This window comes from Fukomys damarensis, unplaced genomic scaffold (genome assembly GCF_012274545.1).
Source record: "Fukomys damarensis isolate Sample0158 unplaced genomic scaffold, DMR_v1.0_HiC HiC_scaffold_26, whole genome shotgun sequence".
NCBI classification, from domain to species: Eukaryota; Metazoa; Chordata; class Mammalia; order Rodentia; family Bathyergidae; genus Fukomys; species Fukomys damarensis.
Window position 1 is genome coordinate 14,645,879 of NW_022900938.1, and position 25,304 is coordinate 14,671,182.

Consider the following 25,304-nt stretch of genomic DNA (forward strand, 5'->3'; position numbering starts at 1 on the left):
ATATATATATATACTTTTCCAAATCAGTTTTCTCTATATTGAGTTAAAATTCATGATGAAGGGTTTTTATGCCTTAACTGAGTAAACTGAAAACAAAAATCTACATCAGAGATATGCATGATTAGCTAAATACATAATTTTTCACCTTTATCATAGTGTCGGAAACAAAAGACAGTAGTTATTCTACTGCCTAATTGATCATTTCTTATGTTGGATTAATAGTAAAGTGGGGTTTATCTGGTGGACTATCAGTTACAGATCTTGAGTAGAATGCTTGTAGCAATACATATATATATATGGTATATGATATAATATTGTGGATATAGATAGTAAAACAGTTGCAATAATAAAGTATAGTAACATATACATAGCTACCCAGTTTGTTCTACTGGCCATTTTTTGTTTGTTTGTTTGTTTGTTTTTTCCTTGCCTACTCTTCAGTTAAAAAAAAAAATCAATGGCAGGTGGAGCACTAAGTTATAACCATGTCTCTATCCATTGTAAACCTGAAACAGCCCCCACCCCCCTACTAGGGGTTGAACCCAGTGCCTTTGCACTGAGCTACAACTCCAGATATTTTTGTTTGTTTGTTTTGAGGCAAGATCTCCCTAAGTCAGTCAACTACCTACATAAGGTACGAAGGGGCTTATTCATGCACAGATTGAATCAGGATTATTTTCTTTTGTCATACTTAGAATATTTCACAGGTATTTGGATTATAAACTGAAAGGAAAAGACATAAACATATCTAAACCCACCATATCCAAGTGGGAATTACTCCAGGTATGTAAGCCTGGTTCATCATTTGAAATGCAATTAATATGACCCATCACCCTAGCAGCTTAAAGAAGAAAAGTTATATGATCATGTCAGTAGAAACAGAACAAGCATTTGATAAAATCTAACACTTACTCAGTGAGCTAGGAATAGAGCGAAACATCTTCTACTTACTAAAGAATACTTCCTAGCATAGAATAGTGGCTACCAGGATTAGAGGCAGGGGTGGGGAGAGCACAATTAGGTAGATTCTGACCAAAAGATGCAATCTTTCAGGTAGAAGGAGTAATTTCAAAGAGGTCTGTTTTACAGCATGATGACTACAGTTAGTAACAATGGATTGAGTTCTTGCAAATTGCTTAGAAAATAGATTTTAAATGTTTTCACCATAAAAATAACTAGGTGCTATGATGTGTATGTATTTCAAAACATCATATTGTTCATGACAAATATATACAATTTTATCTAACAATTAAAAATATAAATAAATAGATCAGAAAAAAAAACAATCTACAAACCTACAACTAACATCATATACAATGGTAAGAAACTTGGAGCCTTTCTCATTAAGATCAAGAAAAGGGCCAGGATGTTTTCTTGTCACCATTGACTTTTAACAACATAATGGATGCCCTAAGTAGTGCAATAAGCAAAGGAAGGAAATGAAGATTTGGAAAGAAGAAAAAAAAATCTATCATTGTTTGCATGATATGGCTGTTTATGCTAGAAAATATGAAAGAATTAACCAAAAAAAAAAAGAAAAAAAAAAAAACAACACCAAAAAACAACATCATCAATAACAACAAAAAATAAATCCTGGAACTAGAAATTCATTACAGCAAGATTGCAGGGTACAAGAGTAATAGACAATGGTCTATTCTGAGTCTCTTGCTTTTTTATACACCAGCTATATAAAAGTGGAATTTTAAGTTGAAAATAGTAGCGTTTGTATTAGCACCCTCAAACTGAAATAGTAGGTACAAATGTAACAAAATATATAGAAACCTATATGAGGAAAACTTCAAAACTCTAATGAAAGAAATACTAGGTGACCCACATTCATGGGTACAATGACTCAATCTTGTCAAAATGTCATTCCCTGTCAACTTGACCTATAGATTTAACAAAATCCTAATTAAAATCTCTGCAAGTTAACTGTGTATATTTTCAGGAAAAGTTTATACGGAGAAGTAAAATACCCAGAATTTCTGGTACAATAACAAAGGAAAAAAAGTTGAAAGGCTGATACCACATGGCTTAAAGATTAATTACAAAGTTGCAGCAACCAGACAGTGAGATATCAGTGAAAGAATAGACAAATTGATAAAGAGAATACAAAGCCCAGAAGTGAGCACATAAACATTTAGGCATTAAAAGAGGGCAAAGATAATCCTTTCGAAAATAGTACTGGAAAAATTGGTCATCCATGTGCCAAAATTCTAGTCACAGCCTGTATGGTTTCAATGTGTCTTCAAGTCTTTGGCCATACCACCCTGAATGTGCCCAATCTCATCTAAATATGTCTCCAAGAAACGATGCATTGGAAGCTTAATCCCTCATGCAATAGTTGGGAAAGGTGAAGATTAATGGGAGGCATGTAGGTTATAACAGCTCCATCCTTACGAACAGATTAACACCATTATCAAAAGGCTCTTGGGAGTGGGTTTGTTGTCTTGGACTTCATGCTTTCCCACCATTCAATGATTTCTGCCATGTGATAATGCAACAAGACTCCACTTACCATGTGACACTGTCTTTACCTTGGACATCCCAGCCTTCAGAACTATGCGAAATAAGATTCTTGTTCTTTATAAATAAATTACTCATTCTCAAGTATTATGTTTCAGCATTACAAAATATGCTGAGACACAGACCTTCCCAATATTAACTTGAAATGGATCATAAACCTAAATATAAAACACAAAACTGTAAGATTCTTAGAAGATAACACAGGAAAACATCTAGCTGACCTTGGGGTTAGTAATGACTCTAAATATAGCACCAAAGGTACAATTCACAAAGGAAAAGAAAAGCTAGATTTCACTTAAATAAAAAATTCAAACCCTGCCAAAGATACCGTTAAGAGAATGAAAATATAACCCAGACTGGTAGAAAATATTTGCCAAGGACATATCTAATAAATGACCATATTCAAATATAGAAATAATGTCTAGAATTTAACAATAAGAAATCAACTTGATTAGAGCAAGAGCCAAAGATTTTGTCAAGTATCTCAGTAAATAAGATCTAGAGATAGCATAAAATCATGTGACAGATGCTGGACACCATTTGCCTGTGGGGAGATGGAGATTGGAACGGAGATATGCTGCTACATGTCCATGGGAATGGCCAAAATCCAGAACACTGGCAAGACCAAAGGCCGAGGAGGACGCGAAACAACAGGAACTCTCATTTATCGCCATTGAAACCCAAAACGGGAACTACCCCTTCTGAAAGACATTTTTACAATTTCTTACACAACTGAATCTGCTCTTAACAGATGACTCAGGAATTACATTCTGAGCATTTACCTCAAGAAGTTGGAAACTTATGCCCAAACAAAACCCTGCATGCAGATGTTTACAGAAGCTTCATAATTGTCAATATTTAGAGACAACCAAGATTTTCCACCATAGGCGCATGAATAAACTGTGGTATAATCTGGCAATACAACATTAGTCGCTATTATTAAGAGGTGAGCTGCCAAGCCCTAAAAAGACATGCAGGAAACTTCAATGCATATTAGCAAATGAAAGGAGCACAACAAACACAACAAACTATACAATTCAAACTGTATGGAATTTTGGAGAAAGTGAAATTGTAGAGGCAACAAAAAGATCAGTTGTTACCAAGTACTGGGGGCAAAAAAGATGAACAGGCTGAACACAGAGGTGTTTTCAGGGAATAAAACTACCCTCTATGATACTCTAATGGTACCCATATGTCATTATACATTTTATTCAAACCCAAAAATGTTCAACCCCAGGCAATGGGTGGTAATGATGTGTCAGTTTCATCAATTGTAACAAAAATACCTTTCTGTAGGAGATGTGGGAAACGGGGGAGGTTATACATGTGTGGAGGCAGAAAGTGTATAGGAAATTTCTGAACATTCTGCAATTTTTCTCTGAACCTAGAATTGCTCTAAAACTTAAAATCTCTATGAAACTTAAGCATATACATTCAGAAAAGAAACAACTTCCATAATTGTACATGCTCAGTTATAGGATTTTAACTGGTGAAATGACTTGACATTTGAGTGTCTTTTATTCTCATGAAATCTCACCAAATCCTCTGCTGGGGATTTTGTTTTTAATTCTTAGATCAGATGTTGCCATTTTGTACAACGATCGCTCTGTCCTTGAGAATCATCACGTGAGTGCGGCTTATCGCCTTATGCAAGAAGAAGAGATGAATATCTTGATAAATTTATCCAAAGATGACTGGAGGTGAGTTTCAGAGGAAACCTAAGGGAAATTTAATTTCAGAGACAGGAAAAATGAAGTGACTTAAAGCAAAGAAAGCAGAAGAAATGCCACGCCTTGACGATCTACAAACTTGATCACTGTTGACTGGATGACTCCAAGAAGGATTAGTACCTAGAAGCCTTTGTTCAGGAGCCTCACTGGGCTTGATGGGTCTGAAATGTTTTCAGGGCAATTCAACATCCATGCTCAAGTGTGAAACCACACAGCACACAGTAAGTACAAAACAGAATTATATTCTGTCTGCAGTATACCAATTTGTACCAGCGTGTACCAATACGTGCTCTTAAGTAAATTCAAAATTTTAGCATCATGTTTATTCCTTCCTGCATTATTTTTCTATATGTGGGATGTAGCTTTTTTAAGAAAATAATTTCAACTGTTTGGGACAACAATTCAGAACTGTATGAAAGAGGGCCAAGTGTGGAGGGAAATCTTGCATGCTTCTCCAAGGATCAATTTAAGAAATTACATAGTCTGGTGGTGCTCATTGCTATGTAAGGAAAAACAGACCTACTACTTCTAGTCCATATAACCCTTTTTCCTTTCTTTTTAGCCTGTAGTTGTCATCATTTCCTTCATTTAGCAAAAGTAAATGATGCTCAGTTAAATATGAATCTCAGATAAGCATAAAATCTTTTCAATGTAAGGATGTCCCTAATAATCTATATTATACTTTTTTAAACAAAATAAATTTTGTGTTATGTTTAACAAAGATCTTGTTGTAGTAAAGTGGCCTGGAAAAGATTCCCACTCAAATATAGGTATCAAAAGTTTTTCGTTTTTTTTTCCTTAGCCAGTTAAAAAGAAATGAGCCCAAGTTACATGGAATCAAGGAATGTCTTTTAAAAATAAAAAACATAATAACAAAACTAAAAAAGGTACAATCAGTTCAAAACAACCCTTAATTTCCCATGGTTACAGTTTTAAATTTCCACTGCTTCCTGGTATTTATAGGGCAGTTTCAGAAACATGAGCTCATTTTCATATCCGTAGAAAGTGCTGTAAGGTGGGGGAAAAGGCACTTGTTTGGGATCCAGTTAAGGCCTTTCATTTACTCTGAGGAGGATTTCTAGCCTAGGAAGGCCAGGATTTAATTGTAAAAGGATTTAAAGTGTCACTGCTCAGCTACATGGAGACCACAGGGGCTAAGGTAGAAGCAGACAACGCCTGGATCTATTTCCCAAGACCTGAGAGGGTTTATTTACACGTAGATTATTAATTTCTCATCAGTGATTCTCAACATCAGAGGTAATACTTTTCATATTAATTTTGTTGCTATTGCTTTGGATTAACCTCTTATAGCTGAATTTCTCGCTATTTCAGTGTGATTTCACTTCCTACATTTTATATTTCACAAACGTTAGTCTAATAATTTATTGCTGTAAATTACTCTTTAGTAACTTCTCAGTCATCCTAATTTAATGTTTCTACAGAATTAGCAAGTAGTGTACATACCATATAAGCTATAAAATAGAGTGAACATTTCCTTAAAACTTAATAAAGATCTATTTGCTTCTAAAGCCTTGATAACATTTCACTGACAATTAAAACATGGATATTTTATCTTAAAAACTTGTAGATTTTCTGCCTGTGTATCTATTTCTTGTTAGCTTTAGTAAGAATATATTAGTGCAAAAAATTTGGCAAGAAAATAATCCTAGATAATATTCCCCTTACATACTATTGTGCCTATTTTATTGATATACTATCTGGCAATTGTTGATTGCTTATGCACAAAGTACAGTACATTAGGTTCTATAGATTTTATAAAATTTTAGTCTCATTCTCCTTAGTTAACAACAGTTTGTTTAGTTGCAATTCTAGTATGTATCTTACCATAATTTCAGGGCAAAATGTAATTAAAATAATTTTATTAACCACCTTTAATAGCTTTCTTTGTATTAATAGTTGGGTTAAGCATTCTAGGCAAGCTATCTAATATTATAATTGTAGGAGAATTTGATTTCCCATGGCTCTAAAAGTCACATTGAATCTGAATACCCATAGTTTACAACAACAAACTTTAATTTGTATGTGTATTTTTTAGACCTTCTGACCACGCTTATAGTAAATTATCTTGGACACTAAATCATGATTTAAATTTATTCCACACATTGATTTAGCTTACTTTCTTTGGCCACACTGCAGACTAAAAATAAAATATGGTTTCCTGTGTAAGTGACATTTTACCTATTGCTACTGAATTAACAATGAATTAATTGTAATTAATGTACACTTTGGGTGGGATGGTTTATTTTCTCTTTCATGTGAGAATAAATTATTCATGCATCAGCTTGGTGGTACAGCCACCATATTTAGCGTCTTACTTGAAAATTTCCATAACACCAGTGCTTCTGGTTTAGACAAGGTCAGGTCCCAAAAGCTGAAACAAAGAATCCCACTCACTTTGGCACCTGGGCTTCTGCAGGGCTGCTAGGATGGGAGGATGATGCAGTAGTCATCCAGCTGCCAGTTCTGGGAGTGGAAAATCTTGGACTGAAGCCTATGTCAGCTGTGTACCAGCTCTGGGAGAAGCTAACAACTCTGTTTTCTGTGATGGGAAATAGGGCTGTTAGGAGAATCCGGCTTTAAATGTTCAGACAGAGCAACTGCAGCACAGTCCTAGGTCAGTGCCTGGACTGAATGAATCCTGGATAAATAGTATTGGTGTTATTAATAGTAATTATATTTAAAAGAGGCAAAGTGATGAAGGAGCAAGGGGTATTTTGAGAATCCATGCCCCTCTTTTCCAGAGACTTTCAGCCTGTTTGTTGACCCTATGGATCTAAAGTGCTCTGAATCCCCACTGAGCTACATATTTTTCTTCCAAAGTGTTCATCAATTTCCCAAAATGAACACAACTACTATATATTACAAACATATACTAAATGAAAGACGTTTACAACACATTTAGTGTCTTTTGAAAATGGTCAAGGATACTTTCTGTTGGAAAAATAAGGCAGGAATTGTAAGTTGGGAAGAAGGGTTGTGGGGTAAGAAAGGATACTTGTTCTTCAGGGCATGTTAAACAGCATCATTCACAGATTACTCAGCTGGAAACTTCTGAAATCCATAAGGGTCCATGGTGAAATACTGTTTAATTTTTGTGAGCACTTTTCCATTTACAAACTAGCACCTTCTGTGTTCATATCCATTAGGAAAAATACAATGTGATCAGAGATATTCATAGAAATTTTCTAATCTGGACCAAGAAAGGGCCAAATGTCATCTTTTCCCCTTTGATGCCTCTGCAGGGATCTTCGGAACTTAGTGATTGAAATGGTATTATCTACAGATATGTCCGGACACTTTCAGCAGATTAAAAATATAAGGAACAGTTTGCAGCAGCCTGAAGGGTAGGTTATTTTCTTTTGTCACAGTGAAGTTCTATGGCCTTGGACTCAGCAAATACAAATTAATTATTGTCCTGATAATCTGGACGTGTTCTTGCTTTGGCAGGCTTGACAGAGCCAAGACCATGTCTCTGATCCTCCATGCGGCAGACATCAGCCACCCAGCCAAGTCCTGGAAGCTGCATTACAGGTGGACCACGGCCCTCATGGAGGAGTTTTTCCTACAGGTGCCCCTTTCACACTATGCAAATGCTTTCGGACACGTGATCGTGCATAATGACGTACACCCCTTCTTTACAGGATCCAGAGCTGGTGACCCTTACCAACACATGGGTGGCAGTTTTGGGAGAGAATTTATTAATCTTTTAGATAAATGTATTAAGTAAACCTATGCAATGTAATAGATCTTTTTAAGAGAACCACATTTTGGATTTCAATGCCAGGAAAGAAAGGAAATAAGCAGATCAGAATTGCTGTCTGCTACCAAGAGGTCAGAGCAGAAGCAATAAGTGGCTTTCATGATGAAAGGGCAAGGTGAGGGCTTTGACACTTCTGTGTACATCCTGCTGCTCAAAATTTAGTCCATTTGCACAGAGTTCAGCAGAGGATAACAAATCCGGGTTTAGCTTAGCTCAAACATAACAGCAACCACGAAGTACTGATATTGAGAAAACAAACTGGGAACTGGAGAATGGTCAGTGTTCTGTGCTGCAAGTGCTTTCCTCGTTTCCTGTGCAGTGCCCCTGTTCTGTGAACCATCCTTGCATTCTGCCTGGGGAACCATCTTATTCACGTGACGCTACCCACTCAAAGGTAGCATCAAAGCCCAAACGTGAAAGGCTCAGTCTCCCACGGACTGGCTCTGCTTTGGACTGTAACCCGAGGGCTGTAGCACACCGTCAGCTACAGATTCAGGGCTTCTTACAACTGATCCTACATTTGATAATTTCTGCACAAACCACAGAACCTAGGAAATACTGCCCTTACAGTCTTATTATAAAACAATAATAAGCAGATATTGATTCTGAACCCAGTAAGTGTCCAAGTGGTGCTTAGAGAGAGACCTGGGCAGGTCCCAACGTGAAGCCCCATGCCTCTTCAGGTGCAGTAGGGCTGTCGGGATCCCAGCTCATTGGTGTGTTCGTCGACCAGCAGCTCTATACAGCTTCTGTGTCTGGAGTTTTTAATCAGGATTTCAATACATGGATGCGATTAAGTTATTTTCCATGTGACTGAACTCAAACACCAGTCTTCCTCTTCTCGTAGGGCGTCAGACTGGTCCCAAGTTCCAATTCTCCAATCATGGAATTGGTCTTCCTGGTGAGAAGCCCCCATCCTACAGCTAATGAGGGGGTCTCTCAGGAAATTCCACGTGCTTTTGGAAGCTCTGTAGTAGGAAGGAGAGATAAGAATCTACAAAATTATCATACCACAGGCCTTCTTCAGAGATGCTTCTTCAGAGATTATTTCATTTCTCAACATGTTTTTATTTTTAAATTTAGAATGTTTGTTGAGTTTATAGTCATTCTGGGGACACAAACACCAAATATATGTCTATATTTTTTGTTTGTTTGTTGTGGTGCTGGGGATTGGACCCAGGGTCTCAGGCATAGTAAACAATCACTCAGCCACTGAGCTACAACTCCAGCCCTGTAATGTTTATATTTTGAGGACTCTGGCTTTCATTTTCTATTGTTAATGGATATAATTCACATTCAATAGCATTGCTGTTTTTAAGAAAGTTACAGAGTATCAACACCAAATTCAGTTATCTTCAAAATAAAAAGTTTTGAAAATATTTTGATCATTTAATGAACTTAAAATATAACAAATGTTAAGGTCTATCAAATTTGATAAGTAATTATCTGCCATGGAAAATTAAAAATTATAGTTTTAGGGCTGGGGATTTAGCTCAGTGGTTCCACTGCCTGCCTTGCAAGTGCAAGGTCCCAAGTTCGATCCCCGGTACCAAAAAATAAAAAAAAATATATAGTTTTAGATATTCAACCAATCAATAATCAGGAAATATACATGTAAAGGGATCTTATAAATCTCTTAACAAGAATCTTTCATGTTGAAGATGAAGAAACAAACATATGAAGAGAGAAAATGATTTTTGTCAGGTTAAGAATTTTTTGCATTGAGTGATCACAGGAAAGTTTGTTACATACAACTAAAGCAGTGTTTTGAGGTAATTTTATAGCTTCAAATATTTTCCTTATTAGAAAAGAACAAAGACATAAAATGAAGTCATCTATGTTTCTATTTTAAGAATCTGAGTGAAATTAAGGAAATCGAACCATAATGTATTGATAGGGAGAAGTCAATAAATATAAAGGCAAGTATCAGTGAAATAGAGCAAGGACAAACATAGCTAAAGTTAGTAAAGCTAGCACTTGATTCTCTGAAAAAGTAATGAAATTACTTGCAGTATCAAAGAGGAAAATTACAAATGGAAGAGGAAAATCATTATAAATCTTACATATGTCAAAAGGTTAAAAATATTGGGCGCAATGTATGCCAACAAAATTGACCATATAGATACAATTGTCAAATTCTCTGAAAGATAAATTACTGAAACAGACATCAGAAAAAAATCATTATCTGAATATTCATATATCAATTTTTTTAAATTGATTTTTTTAGGGGGGTACCAGGGATCGAACTGGGGACCTTGCACTTGTAAGGCAGGTGGCAATACCACTGAATTAAATCCCTGACCCTTTAAAATTGAATTTTTTTCCAGCTTTGAGTTTATTGGTACATTTTAAGGGTACAGTACAGTTACATTCATTGTTGGGATCTTGTATCTCTACATGACAAGTCTTGATTCTCATTTTTTCCCCTTACCCCTGCCCTCCCTTCACCCCCTCCTCCCCTTCCCATCTACAAACACTTTATTTCCATCTTTTCATTATCTCACATTTTTTTCTTTTCCCTTACTACCCTTTCCCTACCCATCCCACCTTCCCTACACCTTTAGCTCCTTTCTTCCCATTTTCTAAATGTCAGTAATCTTATTAGGATCTTATGTATTATTGCAGATTATTCACACCAGGGAAACTATTCGGTATTTACACATGTGTGACTTATTTATTTCACTTAGGAGTATATCTTCAATTTTTAATATAACTTTTCCCATGAGGAAACTTCCATGCTCAGGTGGTTTCACCTTATTTCTGATTTCAGACCCCATTACTCTTCAAAGGTTCCAGGGATAAATAATTCTAGTCTTATACAATTTTTTTTAACAGAGTAAGAGAAATTTTGCAGCATAACCCCTCACAAAACCTGACAAAGTCTTTTCAAGTAAGAAAAATTACACACTATATCTGACATGGCACTAGATGGAAAAAACCTTAAAATATTAGCAAGTCAAACCTAGCCATATAATAAAAGAATGCATATCATGGCTTGTGTGTGTGTATTCAGAATTCAATTAAAGCGATTCCCCATGTTAAAAGGAAAACCCATATCATATCAGTGGATATACAGAGTGCATTTGACAAAATTTAACCCACACTAGTTATGAGAACTCTTAGCAAAGTAGAAATGGGAAATCATTTACAACTTGGAAAAGGGTCTGCAGCATTACATGGTGAAATACTGAATACTTTTATGCTAAGATGAGGATATCTAATATAACCACTTCGATTCAATATTGCATTGAAGATTTACCCATTGCAATAAGATGCTAAAAGGAAATAATGAATGGACCAGACAAAATTAAATAAAACAACCCTTATTTGCAGAAGCATGAGCATCAACATTTAACACTTTGAGGGATTCACAAAAAGTTACTAGAACTATCAAGTAAATTTGAGGGAATTGTATTTCTATATGCTGGCAGCAAAAATTCAAAAATTCAATCTAAAAAACATTATTTATGATGACATGTTAATAAAATTGGAGTGACTATATTTAAGTGCATACAAAATCTCTGGATACAAAACTCACAAAATATTGTTGAAAGAAAATTAAAGCCCCATATAAATGGGAGAGAAGCCATAATAATGGATCGAAGTACTCAATGTTGCTAAGATGTCAGTTTAACATAACAAAAACTGTAATAGGCTTCTGCATAGCTATAATAATAGACAGGAATGTAAGAATCTAAATTAGCCCAAACAGTTTTGAAAAGACCAAGAAAGTTGGAAAGCTCATACTTTTTTACTACCTGAGTTAGTACAAAGCTGCAGTAACCAAGGCAGAATAACAATGGGACCGAGATAGGCAAATAGATAAGGAAAAGAGAATGAAGATTTCCAGAAATAGAACCATGCACATAAGCTTATGTGATTTTTCTCCAAAGGTAACAACAACACGACTAAGTGGGAAAAGTCCATAAGTGGGAGTGGAACAACAATTATTAAATGTACAAGAAGAAAAGGAAACTTTTTCTCTACCAAAATCTTACACACACACACACACACACACACACACACAAACACTGCAAGATACACCATGGGCTTAACATAGATCGTAAAATGAGAAAGCTCTCAAAAGAAAACACATAAGAGTATCCCTTATCTGGAAGATGAAGGCATAGAAAATATTACCTATAAAAGGGAAAAATACCCAGTGGACAACAGCAAAATACAAAACTTCTGTTTTTCCAATGATACCATTAAGATAAACCATAGACTGAGAGAAAATGTTTATATTACTACAAATAGGTCCAAGAACTGTGTTCTGCTTGGATAAGGAATGCATAAAAATAAGGGAAATAACCTGGCTAGTTTAAAGAGACACTTTGTAGGAGAAAATTCACATATAAGTATGCTTATGTTTCTTTATTAAAGAATTACAAATGAGAGACCACTACATCTCACCAACACAGGCTAGAATTAGAAAGTCTGCCAATATTATGCATTACCAAGAACGTGGAAAAACTAGAAGTGCCATCCATCACTGGTGAAAATATAAATCACCATTGTAGAAAGACTTATAGCATCTATTATAATTAGACTTAATATTCTTTAATCCCCCAGCATTTCCATGCCTAGGTGTATAACTGAGATAAAGTAGTGCATATGTTCATCAAATGTCACATAGGAATAGTAACAACTGTTATTTATAATAACCCAATGTAGGAAATAGTCTAAATATCCATCAAAAATAGCAATGTATAGATAAATTTTGGTCTAGTCATACAATGAAATATCACACAACAGTGAGAAATACGCTATTAATGATGAATTTCAAAGATGCATATTATTATTCCATTCATCTGCAGTTCAAAAACTGGCAAAGTTTATTTTTGGTGATCAAAGTCAGAATAGTAGGCTCCTACAGAGGGTAGGATTTCTTGAGAGATGTTAAGTGAACTTTAGCAATGAGGATCTACATCTTGATAAGTCTTACAAAGAGTGCTCATGATTATAAACTTCAAATTTACACTTAAGTTTTCCTCAGTTTTAAAAATAATCAGAAAATAAAGGTACAAGATCCCAATGATGAATGTAATAGAACTGTATACTCAAAATGTACCAATAAACTCAATGAGGAAAAAAAAATTTAAAAATAAGAATATGGCTACCTCACCAATGACCTAAATTTTTAAAAACCCAAATAAAACATACTGTTAACAATTTCTGATAAATACCAGAGACTCTTGAAAATTACTGTTAGATCTCCAAATACAATCATGACCATATTATTGTTTTATTCTCACTGATTTCAAAGCAAAGAATACCTGACAGAGTAATGAATTCAAAGAAATCAAGATTTTATTTTTTTGAAGTTCATCACTATATTCTTGAATATTCTGGAAAGGTAACTGATACAAATAACAAAGCTTCTAAGATGCAGTGATTTTTGCCATTTGAATTTTGGGGTAGAGCTAAATTGTTCATTAAGGCTACAGCACTCCTCTCTCATCCTCAGGGCCTGTGAAGTTTGATAATATCTCATTATGTTGTTTTTTTGTTTTGTTGTTTTTGGTACCAGGGATCAAACTCCGGTCCTTGCACTTGTGAGGCAGGTGATAGAACCACTAAGCTAAATCCCCGGCCCTCACATCTCATTATGAACAGATTACAACACCCAGCTTTAAAAGTTAGATCTTATAGGAGGCGTAGTGTTATGGTACTTGGAAAGATTTTAGGTGTTTGTTTTGCTTGTTTTTTGTTTTTAACCAGGGTCTAGGTAGACATGACAAGCATGAATGTAATTCCAAAACATCCAGAAATAGACACTCTTTGCCTGAGTGACGTTAAGGAAAAACACAGCTCAAAAGAGAGTAAAGCTTGTATGTGAAAATAGATGATTATAAAATCAAGCTGTTGTTGCTAGCATTGACTTATCGCTTCCAAATGGAAAATACCCTCAGATCATCATAATTTATTTTGCACTTGAGCTGTGAATAATAGAATCTTATAATGAAATATCAGTTCTCACTTTCTGGATTTTTCAAAATCAATGACTTTTACATCCCCTTCCGATATATCTAGAGCAAAACAAAAAATGTGGAGGTTAAGGTCAAAATAAGTGAGTTTGTACTGCCAAGAAATATACTTTCAAACAAAACAAGTTAATCTTTATACAACTTTTAAAATATGATATTGACTCCAGCAGGAAAAATGCTTTCTTGCTTTCAACTGAATAAATCTCATAGTGCCCTTACTTATTCTTAACCAAACCGCATATTTTAGCTTTTGGAGTTTAATATAGCCATGGAGTATACATTGCTCTGAAAGTATCTGGCATATGCTATTAAACTGAATCTGTGCATCTATACAGATGTCCTAGAAATTGGCAGGGCTGCACTGATTCTTGCATGTGTTTTCTCATTTTTGTTCATCCGCACATAACCATCTGTCAAACTACCACTTTGTCAAACCCGCGGTATTGACAGATACCTTCTTGTTATGCATCTAGCCAAGGCAACTGAGGTTTTTCATCTCACACAGTGGAAACAGAACCTTTCATAAAGCAATTTGCAGATATATCCCTTCCTTCTTTCAGAATGCACTGAGAATTGAAACATTATGGCTTGTGATGCCATGGCTGTGCTAGATATTTTGAGGTAAATTGAAGGAGGTCTCTCCAGCAATCATCATAGCCCTCAGCTATAGAATACATACTCACATTTTGTATTTCTTTTTTCTGCAGTGATGGGAATTGAACCCAGTGCCTCTTGCATGCGAAGGCAGTAACCATCACTACCACTGAGCTTTCTTGTTAAAGCAAGTCTTTTATGTATATTGATTAAATATAAGATTCCCGACAATGTGAAGTAGATTGATAAATGGATTTGGCTTCAGAAAAGAAAATGTAAGCTTGGGCTGAGGATTTAGCTCAGCGGTTCGGTGGCCTACCTCGCAAGTGCAAGGACCCGAGTTCAATCCCCGGTACCAAAAAAACAAAACAAAACAAAAAAAGAAAATGTAAGCTCTAGCTTTTCATCTTTGCTGCAGTGCTGGGGTGAATCTTACCTTCTTACCTATATCCCTTCTTCCAATGCACACATACACATACATGAAAAGCAAAGTGACAGAAGAAATGTAAGAGGGCTTTGTACAATACAAACCATGATAAACGTGAATTAACTGACAATATTTGTTGCCCTTTTCTAAAAAGTTTTACATTTTTCCAAGGTAAAGTTACCTGGGAAACACTTATCATGAAATGTGTTCTTGTTAATTTCTTAGAAGTGAACTGGAAAGACTTCTTTGTCCAGATCCTTTACATTACAGCAACACATAAATATCAAAAAGCAAAATTTTAATTTGAAAAGCATTCTTAGGATAATCATGAGGCTCAAAAAGTAGCCAATTAAGCCTCCTTTCCCTTTCTCTGCAGAATATATAGCACTAGGCTTGAAATTCCTTCAATAGATTTTGAACAAAACTGGAGACTGAATATAAATTCAAAATACCAGAAAAAGTACGCCAAATACCAAGCTGATTTTTAGAACTTTTAGAGTAACAGTAAAAATTGTCAACTTGTATGTAAGGGTGTGTGTGTTTATGAATTCTTATTTTAGAAAAATGCAGAGCAATTTTGGGCTATGTTGACGTGCGTGTCAATTTCTTATTACTTTGTCTTCCAACTTCATTTTTCCAAGAAACAGGATTAAGTAAACACTAAACATGTTTAAAACACAATGTACTACCAGAGAAAAAGCCAGTGTAGACTCAGCTACTGGAATTACTTTTTTAAACTTCACCAATATCACACTATCTTTTGTGTAACTACTTTAGGTTCATCCTCTAAACCAGGGAGGATACTGCCTGAGGAAACCAGAATTACATCCAGAATTTGCAGCTGTGAGAAACACTTATTTCTGGCTCTTGAATAAGTAGCTGGTGGCGAAGGAGAAGCAAGACCACAACTCCCAACACACTTGCACAATGAGCTTGTGCTATTCATCAATACAGATAGTGCCCTCACTTAGAGCTTTCAACAGAGCCATCTAACTGCCTCTGCCCTCTCACTGCAGTGCATCTGGAGCAGGTTCCATCTATTTCGACCAGATCCATAGGAAGAGAGGAACCGAGATGCAGGGACCGGAGGTGGAGGGACTGGCGGAGAAAGGGCCCAAAGTGGAGCGATTGGAGGGGAGGGGCCAGAGGGAGGACGGAAGTGGTGGTACCAGCCAAGACAGTAGCTACTAACAAAGGAAGACAGGTTTTGCTTCCTATTCTCTTCTGAAAACACATTTGATGGGCATGATAAGAAGCTAATACAATTAAATGTTTTACAAAGTTAAAAATTTCTTCATATTTTATACTGTGAGCCTGATGACTAAATTAATTGCTCCCTTCTTCCCGTAGTTGACTTGTGACACATGAAAAACCTATATTTGGGTTAAATCTACATATATTAATAAATAAAATACCTTGTTAGCCAGGAAGAAAGAATTGCAAAAGTTATTTGGAAGGAAAGGTCCAAATGGTGATTTTATCTTACATAAAATGCAGTCAAGTCTATTTTCTTAAATATTAGTAAAAGTAATAGAAAATACGTTATTTCAAAAAAATGTTCTTATAGTATTAAAAAAGCACTTAGTCCATTCTCAGCTCATGATCTGACATCAAAAAGACATATCTACAACCTTCAAAATTATATAAATACAAACGACCAGAGCTATGAGCAAGTATATAACTTAAAGCATAAAAGTCAAAGCTTCTAGTTTCAAAAGGCATAAAAGTGCCATAAATATTAATCACACGAGTTGTAACATTGTGTAAAATATGTACAGTCCTCATAAAACACAATTATACCATACCATAAATTTTGCTGAAAGTTTATGTGCCAAGTGCAATAATCATTAATTTTAAATCACTTTGGTGGCTTTTGAGGATTTAGGAGGGCCCCTTTTTAGCAGGACTGAAGGAAAGACATTAGATAACCTGAATTCCTTCAATGAGTTGTTCAGAGGCCAAAGCTAATGTGTCTTCCCTTTCCCCAGTTAAACTCCCACACAGAACTCATCGTCCCTCAGATTCTCCCCTCAGCTTTCCCACAGCCCCTAAGCTTGTGGGCAGAGGCCTCCTGAATGGGGCTGATATTGCTTCTGCAACTCAAATTTGTGCTATACAGGAAGCTGCTTAAGATTTCTGTATCTCACCCTCTTCTTCCTATCTTTAAAGCTATAGAAATTGTTTTGGTTTCTGAGAAATGGAAAAAAAGAGAGAAAAAAACTGCTGTTTATTCACTGGACTTGACACCTGGTTGATGCCTGTCAGAGCCTTACGCGGTTAGCAAAGCATCAGAACAATTAGCAGCGCTTAGTCAGGGCCTTACCAAGAAACCTTCAGTAGGAACCTAAGAATTGCTGAGACAGGTACAACCTGCCCTGTGTGCACATCCAGCTGCTGTGTTTCTGCCTGGCTGGCCTCACCTCCCTGCAAGCTCACCTCCTAGAAGGCAGCGCTGTGACTGGGGGCCGGGCCGAGTGGCACTGGTTAATGGCCTGAGTTTAACGTTCATTCAGGAAGCAGCTCCCCCAAATGATAACACAACCTCCAAAATATATATATATATAAACAAATTGTCTTCTACAATGCTTGTTCTCTTACCCGTGATTTTATCTTGATAGAAAGCAAATATTCCCTATTCAACATTAGAATAAGGAAAACTGTGAAGTTGATCAAATTTATACTCAGAGCAAAACTTTATCTATCTTTCCTTCCTCTCTTAGTGGCACCCTGTTGCCCTACTGAGTTTCTACGTCCTCTGCAGTCTACAGGGCCCCCTACTAACCCTGTACTCATGGCCTTTATTCATGGTAAAGAATAAATAACACTTGAAATATTTATAAATACATTGAATAATTCATGCACTTAGCATTCAAAGCACCTTAGTCGTGGAAATTTTATATTCTACATTAATTGTAAAGTGCTGGAAGCTAATAGAACATTGTCATCCACACCAGGTACAGGAAGTTAGCCCTGCATACATTCCTGTCAAATGCCAGAGTTACTCATGAAGATGTGGTCATCTAGCATTCTATACAACTTAGTTCATGGAGAGTAAATCATCACAGTATCTGTTTGAGGCCTATAATATCATTTTTGGTTCTACCAAAGGACCATGCAGTATAAAAATATACCCATTAAATTTGTGTCCATAAAATAACATACGGCAGCACCTGGACCAATAAAAGCAGTTAAATGTAACTTATTGTCAGCATAATAAATAAAACCATATAATCAGTCACTGAAAAACAGTTCTGTCTTCAGATACCAAAAAAATAGATTCAATATCACATATCCCATGAGGTTTATCAGTAACTTTATATTTTAACCTAGAGTATTAATGAGATTATTCAATAATAATCTATTAATGATGTTATTGCACATTATTCTTAACATCTTAAAAATCAAATCCTCTTATCTGTATTAGGAACACGAACACTTGCTTTTGCTCCGATTGGAGCCCCAAGAGTCAGCCTGAATTCACCTCAAGCATCCTTCATACTGCGGACAAATTCATCTTTCACAAGTGGAATTCCTGTCATGTCAATTCCTTGCTAGAAAACAGGGAGGGAAAAGCCAGGTCCTCTCCATTACATGCTAACTTAAGTATAAATGCCTTTCTGCTGTGCTTTAAAGCCATCCGACACATGCATTAGGCGTTGTGCATGCCTTTAATTTACACAGTGGCACATTGTTGCTGTTATGCTATGATTCCTATAGGCTAAAAGTATCACTGTTTCCTAAACTTTAGTCATTGTCACTAGGCTTCACATGAATCATGGCAGATAACCCAGGGATCATTGCATGAGGGGATACCACCTTACATCTAAAATGATTAGACCAAGGTCACAAAAGGAGGTCACAGATGAGAATTTGTTCTGGACAGGTGCACCTGGGTGTCGTAAGGGAGAAAATGCTCAGGACTGTAGTGATCCAAATGACTCTTTCTTCTGACTCCAAAGGCCAATGGCATTAATAATCTCCCCTCCCCTGAAGTGGGGTATAAATATTAATTCTAAGTGAACCTAATATTATTAATTAGAGGAGTCATTGCAGAGCAACTCTTATTCCCTATTTTTCCAAGTCATGACGCAGTAAGGTGTTCCTGATTATAGCTACTTTGCCTGCTTCTTCGGTGATCACATTTAGATTTTCCCAAATATTTCTGATTTCAACTTCTGCATGCACTTAGAGGCATGGCTCAAATGAAATGATCCAGAAACATCTCAGAACAAATTGAAGTAGCCCATTGCCAAGATGTAAAGACGGGGTCAACAGATGTTACTGGAAACAGACTACGGGGGGACCAGGTGTTCCTTTTTAAGCTACGGCCTGATACGAGGCGTGATCCCGTGAAGGTATTCAGCCCATAACTGGGAAGAAAACTCCTCAAGTCATCTATCCCCACAGCCAGGCATGTGAAACAGACAGGATCACAGAAATGCCTTCCTCTTTCTTTCATTAGCACATCATCTTATAAACAAAGGAAACAGCCAATATTTGATAAATCTTGTGAGAATAAAACTTTGCCAAGAGCAACTGCCTAAATTTTAGATGAAAATGTAGTTCCTTTTCATGATGTTAAATGCAATCATAAATGGATTTTAACATATACTCAATCTACTTTAGGAAAAAATAAAAAAGCGACATTTCCATTTTCTCTGGGAATACACTAAAAGTATACATGCAGAATGTAAGACTATGGAAGATAGTCTTAATTAGTTCTTATGAGAGATTTAATAAAATAATGACTAAAAAGATGTTTCAACATTCTCTTACCCATTTACTTTGAAAACACCTCTTCTCACAATCTTGATTCTGAAGCTTTGTTGATATACCTGGTAGGAAAAGTAGGAACAGAAAATTCCACGCTATAGACTATCAAATGCCCAACGGTATTTGACATTATTATGGTAACTAGAAAATTCCAAAGAGCAAATGTTTGCCTCTTTGTGATCAAAGGGTTGTAATAATATTAATAAAGCAAAGCTGACAGATGTTAAAAATGTTCATGTCTCCCTCCTCCACAGAAGGATTTCAAAAGATCATCCAAGACAAGTTAGAGAAACCTGGACTTTTTATATACAAAAATAAATTTAAATCTGTGACTGTTAATAGATAGAAGATGCGGCTTTTAAAGTTTCTATGTGTAGGGGGCGCATTATTTTAGCCTCTCCTACGTGTTCTGAAGAGCTCCTCTTTCCCCAGGGAGATAAAGAAGCGGAACTGGGCCTTCCATTTTCCCCACTCTGTGATCGGAAGTCGACGATGGTGGCCCAGTCACAAATAGGTAATGTGGAAGATGGGTGGCCAGGGAGCGTGGGGGTGGTTTTTTTGTTTTAAATGTGCCCACCATGCTGTTCAAAGCCTTCCAGCCAAACCTCCCTTTATTGTCATGATACATTTTGTCTTTAGACTGACCAAGGTATTGGTCAGTAAAAAGTATTGAAAGAATTTCACAAAATAAATTCAATAAAGTAGCACTAGTCAACGATATTATTACTCTTGTTATAATTTTCTTTTATAAAATAAATGACTTTTTTCTGGTGTGAAGAATTGTATTTTTTATTTTGTTGCTAATTATTTAATGTGCTCCTCTAAATGCAAGACAGTCCAATGAAAATTCTAACCTTCATATTCTGTTATTGGTAAGTTTCCATAGTATGCTTAACATACAAGCTCATATTCTTTTGGAAAAACAGTTCTTGCGATATGACTAGATAAGCTAACAGCATGAATTTTGCAAAATAATATTGCTTCCAGCCACACTCATTCGCATCTGTATTTGTGCTGGGAATTTCCATGGCAGCTCATTATTAAAACACTGGATTGCCGTGCCACAGGTTTAAATATCTGTAAAAGCCATTCCCTGAAGCAGCACCTTCATTACTAAACTACACCAGCAAAAAATACAAAGTTTCTGTCCCACCTCAAACTCTCCAGCAGATCCACCTTGAAGTTGCGGGGCGTCAGAGAGCTGCTGGCCCCAACGTCTCCCTCAGCACCAACTTCCGGCAGCTATTTGTCTGGAGACCACAGCCTTGGGCCTGGTATTGTTTAGAAAGCATGGACGTGGCAGGCTGAGGGCTTCTCCTGCGGCACGCTGGGAAGGATTTAACATCCCCATCCCGAGGCCTGCTGCGCTGATTTAACTGCTGCCACCTGTGCTAGTAGACCATCTACGCTTTCCCAGCATTTAAAACCTTTACAACTCTCAAAGTAACACACCCTGGATGGACAACGGACATCGCTTTAATGTGAAGTTATCGATTAAAACCCACTTTTGAAGTTTTACTTTTAACTAGAAATGTGCCTCTGTATTTACCATGAGGAGCCCCGTTACTCGCAATGCCAATTTTATCAAGCGTCTGGGTGGGTCATCTTCACACGTGGATGCTTCGTGGAGAGCGATTACCGCCGAAGGCCTCTCCTTCCCTCGCTCCCTCGTGTTCCCGCGGGGCAGAGTCTCATTCAACGCACACTTGAATGCAAGCACCTGCCTGGCTGTCAGTTGTCTCCTTCTCTACCCAAACGCTGGGCGCTGAAAGCTCCGGAGGGCAGCGCCCTGCTCTTATGTATCTTTTCCTGCCCCGCTAAGTACTGCGAATGTAAAAGTCTTTCAGTCCTGCCATCTCGGAGTGGCAGGATGGACACCGTCTCCAGAGAAGTTACTGCTCCCTGCTGTCCTGACAGCGTGTGCTCACACGCTGTGAACAAACACTTCACATCCAGGGAATGATAAACAGCAATTCGAAACACTGACACACGAGCAGAAAGAGCTGAAAACAAAAAGTGGTCACCTTCCTGTAGCCTGGGGGGGTGGTGGCAGACTACAATTATTTAGTTGCTTTGGAGCTTGGGTAAGATTTCTTTTGAGGCAACAAAAAAATTCAACCAAATGAGAACTTTTCTAAAAGGATGATGATCCTTCTCATTGAGAGATGAAATGCATTCCCTTTTGGTAGATCTGAATTTGTTGTTAGCAACAGTGTGTAAGGCTGAACATGAACCCGGAAAGCCGACGTCCTTAAGCTGGCAAAGTAAAATGTGCCGCCTTCACAGCTTGATGTATTATTTTCCATTAATGAAATGGTCTCTAAAAATTGTGCCATTGAATTAAAATACTGATACTTGCTATTCCAGAAATGCGCCAGTATCCCTTAGTGATTATTCAGGAAGTTATTCAGGATTTAGAAATTTATAACACCTGAATTTAGCTCTCTTTGCTTTTGCTTTTGTTTTTTAGGTTTCATTGATTTCATAGTAGAGCCAACATTTTCTCTTCTGACAGACTCCACAGAGAAAATTGTTATTCCTCTTATAGAGGAAGCCTCAAAAGCTGAGAGTCCTAACTATGGAGCAAGCAGGTATGATACTTTTTCTTTTGCATCATTTTCGTGTCTGTGATGTTTAACAACCTTGTACTTAATGATGATCCTTAGTTTTACAGCTGGCCAGGGCATTCTTGCAAGAATTATTAGGCAGTACTGTCACCTAGTGGCTTTTTATTGTATTGCATCTGCCTTTGACATTGAGAATGGATGTCCACTGTTTGAGAACTTCTATGTCAAAAAATATCAACCAATAACGAATGCTGGAGGGGTTGTGGGGAGAAAGGAACCCTTCTCCGCTGTTGGTGGGAGCGCTGCAGACTGATACAAACATTGTGGGAATCAGTGTGGTGATTTCTCAAAAAACTAAAACTAAAACCCAGTTATACCTCTTCTTCGTATCTTCTTGAAAGAATTAAAAGCATCATACCATAGCAATATACACATGCCCATGTTTATAGCAGCACAGTTTGTAATAGCTAAATCTAGGAAACAGTCCAAATGCCCGTCCACTGAACAAAGACATGGGGGCTTTTTCTACAATGGACTACTACTTTGCCACGAAGGATGAGCTCCAGACATTTCTACTACATGGATGGACCCTGAGACCATACTCCTAGGCAAAATAAATCGGACACCAGTGTTTAAATACCGCAGTGTTTCTCTGATGTGATAAGGTGAAAGCGGGAATAAGGACTGAAATGCGTAGTGCTTGTTGGGAAATGGGTTAAAAGTGTTCAGACGGAAAGGAGAACGAGGGAGGGGAGAGGGAGAAAGGAAGGACAAGAAAAAAGCGAAAATGAAAAAAATGGAACAAAACTTCTGTACATAGGGAGGGGAGGGACTTGGGGGCATGGGAGAGATTTAAATTAATTTTTAAGAAACGTACCCTGGAGTGCGCTGAAAGTTTTTGAGCCATCGATGACCTTGGGGTCTTCGGGCTTCTCTCTCTGTGACCGCAGCTCAGCCACCCTTGTGGGGCTGCACATCGCCGATTCCGCGAGACGATCGAATATGAGGGGCTGTGTGAGCGACGGCAGCTGCTCCCCGGACTACTCGCTGGCCGCCGTGGACCTGGAGAGCTTCAAGAACAACCTGATGGGCATCATTCAGCAGAACAAGGAGCGCTGGAAGGAGCTGGCTGTGCAAGGTCCGCGGCCGTGTACGCTTGCTGCCCCCTCTCCCCCTACTGCTCCTCCCGTGTGCTGCGTTTCCTCCGCTCTGCTTTTTTCTTTTCTAAAGTTGTTCGTGGCGTTGGGAGTTTGGCTACTCTTGGATTACTCGTGAGAAAGCTGGCCCTTTTGTCCGATAAAACGGATCTCTGCTCTGTTTGCCCACGTGGCCTGCAGATTGGTGTCCGTGGCCAGTGGGGACCTGGATGTGAAGGGTGCACAGGTCAAGAAAGCGGTGATAAAACCTTGAGGCCCAGGAACCTCCTGGGCCTCCGAGCAGATACTTTCGAACCTCTTTTAGTGCTAGGCGGGAAGGTCACACGCTCTTCTTGTCCTGCCGTTTGCAAGAATAAAACTTGCCAGATGACTCTGTTCCCTTGATGGACCCTCAGTATTATAGAAAAGTTGCTTCTGTCGATGCTTTCCCACTTTGTGCTGTTCTTCTGTCCACGTCACCCGAGCAGGAAATCCCCCACCACATTGTTGTGAGAGAATTTAGTTTATCTCATCTGCTCAGAAGTACCTAGAGTAGTGAGTATTGTGAGTTGGCTGTCATCGCTGAAATTATTATTTGTTGTACTTAGGTGATGTAGTCTAGGAATTAGAGATATACTCAAATGGGAGGCAAAAAAATCCTACTCTCGTGCAACAGGGAGCAGGATTACGATTTTAAATGAGGTGAGCAGGAAAGGCTCCATTGAGCACGTGATAATTTAAATTCATAGGTGGAGGACGTCCGAAAGGGAGCCACAGGCTGTCTGGAATGGTAGGTGATACATTTCCAGACACGGGTAGGCCATCGCCTGTTTGGGAGGTAGAGCTGCTCTGATACGCAAGAAACAAGGAAGTCAGGGAATAGGGAAGTGGGCATTGTGGACCATGTGGGCAGCCTGATGAGTGAACACGGTGGTGCCAGGTCATTGGGTTGGCCCAAGGGAAACAGGAAGCTGCATGTAGCATTTTGAGAAGCAAAATGAGTAATGGCTTTGAAAATATTTATCTGGCTGCAGAGTAGAAGATATTCTTTAGCATGGGAGGCAAAATTATAACCCAGGAGGCCAGAAAAAGGGCTATTGTTAATAATCCAGGAGAAAGACGGGGATTGCCACCGAGTAGGAACAGTGGGGCAGGTGTCATGAGGGTTCTCGGTGCGTCAGGATGGTGACGAGAACCCTGGGTGTCTGGCAGAACCCGCAAGAGATTGGGCTCTGCGTTTGTCTTGCAAGTAGAATGGATAGGGTCTGCTCTGAGTAGAGATGAAGTAAGAAATCAAGAGAACAGTCGAGAATAGTATCGGATACATATTCAACCCTCCACAAAATGTGAAACTAGGTGAAAAGAGGGATAAAGAGAGGATGATTAGAGCATGTTTTGGGCCTGTGAAAAAAAGAGAAATGTAATAAATGTTGGCTGTGAAAAGATAATGTCAGGCATTTTGGTTTTCTTATACATTAATTGTGTATGTGAATCTATGTAGTTATTCCCCAGAGGAACTTGACATTCGAAGAAAAGGAAAAGGTAGGTATACCATGTTTTCCAATAATTTTCTTCTCTATTTTTACCATAGAGAGACTTTAGCTCAAGCATATTGGAAGACACGCCCAAGACATATGTAGCAGCCTTGTTCACGAGTGCAGAATAAAGTGAAAACTAAAAAGCAGGCAGTAAAAGGGAGTCACATACTCTGGTTTGCTCATATTCTATAGCCACATGCAATTGTTAAAATAAACTTTATATAAGCACAAATAGGGTCAGATAA

General features: G+C 37.7%; 1 protein-coding gene across 3 annotated transcripts in view; it reads left to right on the top strand.

The window, feature by feature from the left end:
• The window catches only part of Pde1a (phosphodiesterase 1A), a 313,193-nt gene that overhangs the window by 268,814 nt on the left and 19,075 nt on the right, over positions 1-25,304 (top strand). For all 3 annotated transcript variants that reach the window (XM_033756279.1, XM_033756277.1, XM_033756280.1), the window contains 6 exons: positions 4,101-4,226; positions 7,520-7,621; positions 7,725-7,845; positions 20,251-20,332; positions 22,289-22,409; positions 23,336-23,523. In XM_033756279.1, coding sequence (XP_033612170.1) covers positions 4,101-4,226; positions 7,520-7,621; positions 7,725-7,845; positions 20,251-20,332; positions 22,289-22,409; positions 23,336-23,523 — 740 coding nt within the window. The remainder of the gene's footprint in view (positions 1-4,100; positions 4,227-7,519; positions 7,622-7,724; positions 7,846-20,250; positions 20,333-22,288; positions 22,410-23,335; positions 23,524-25,304) is intronic.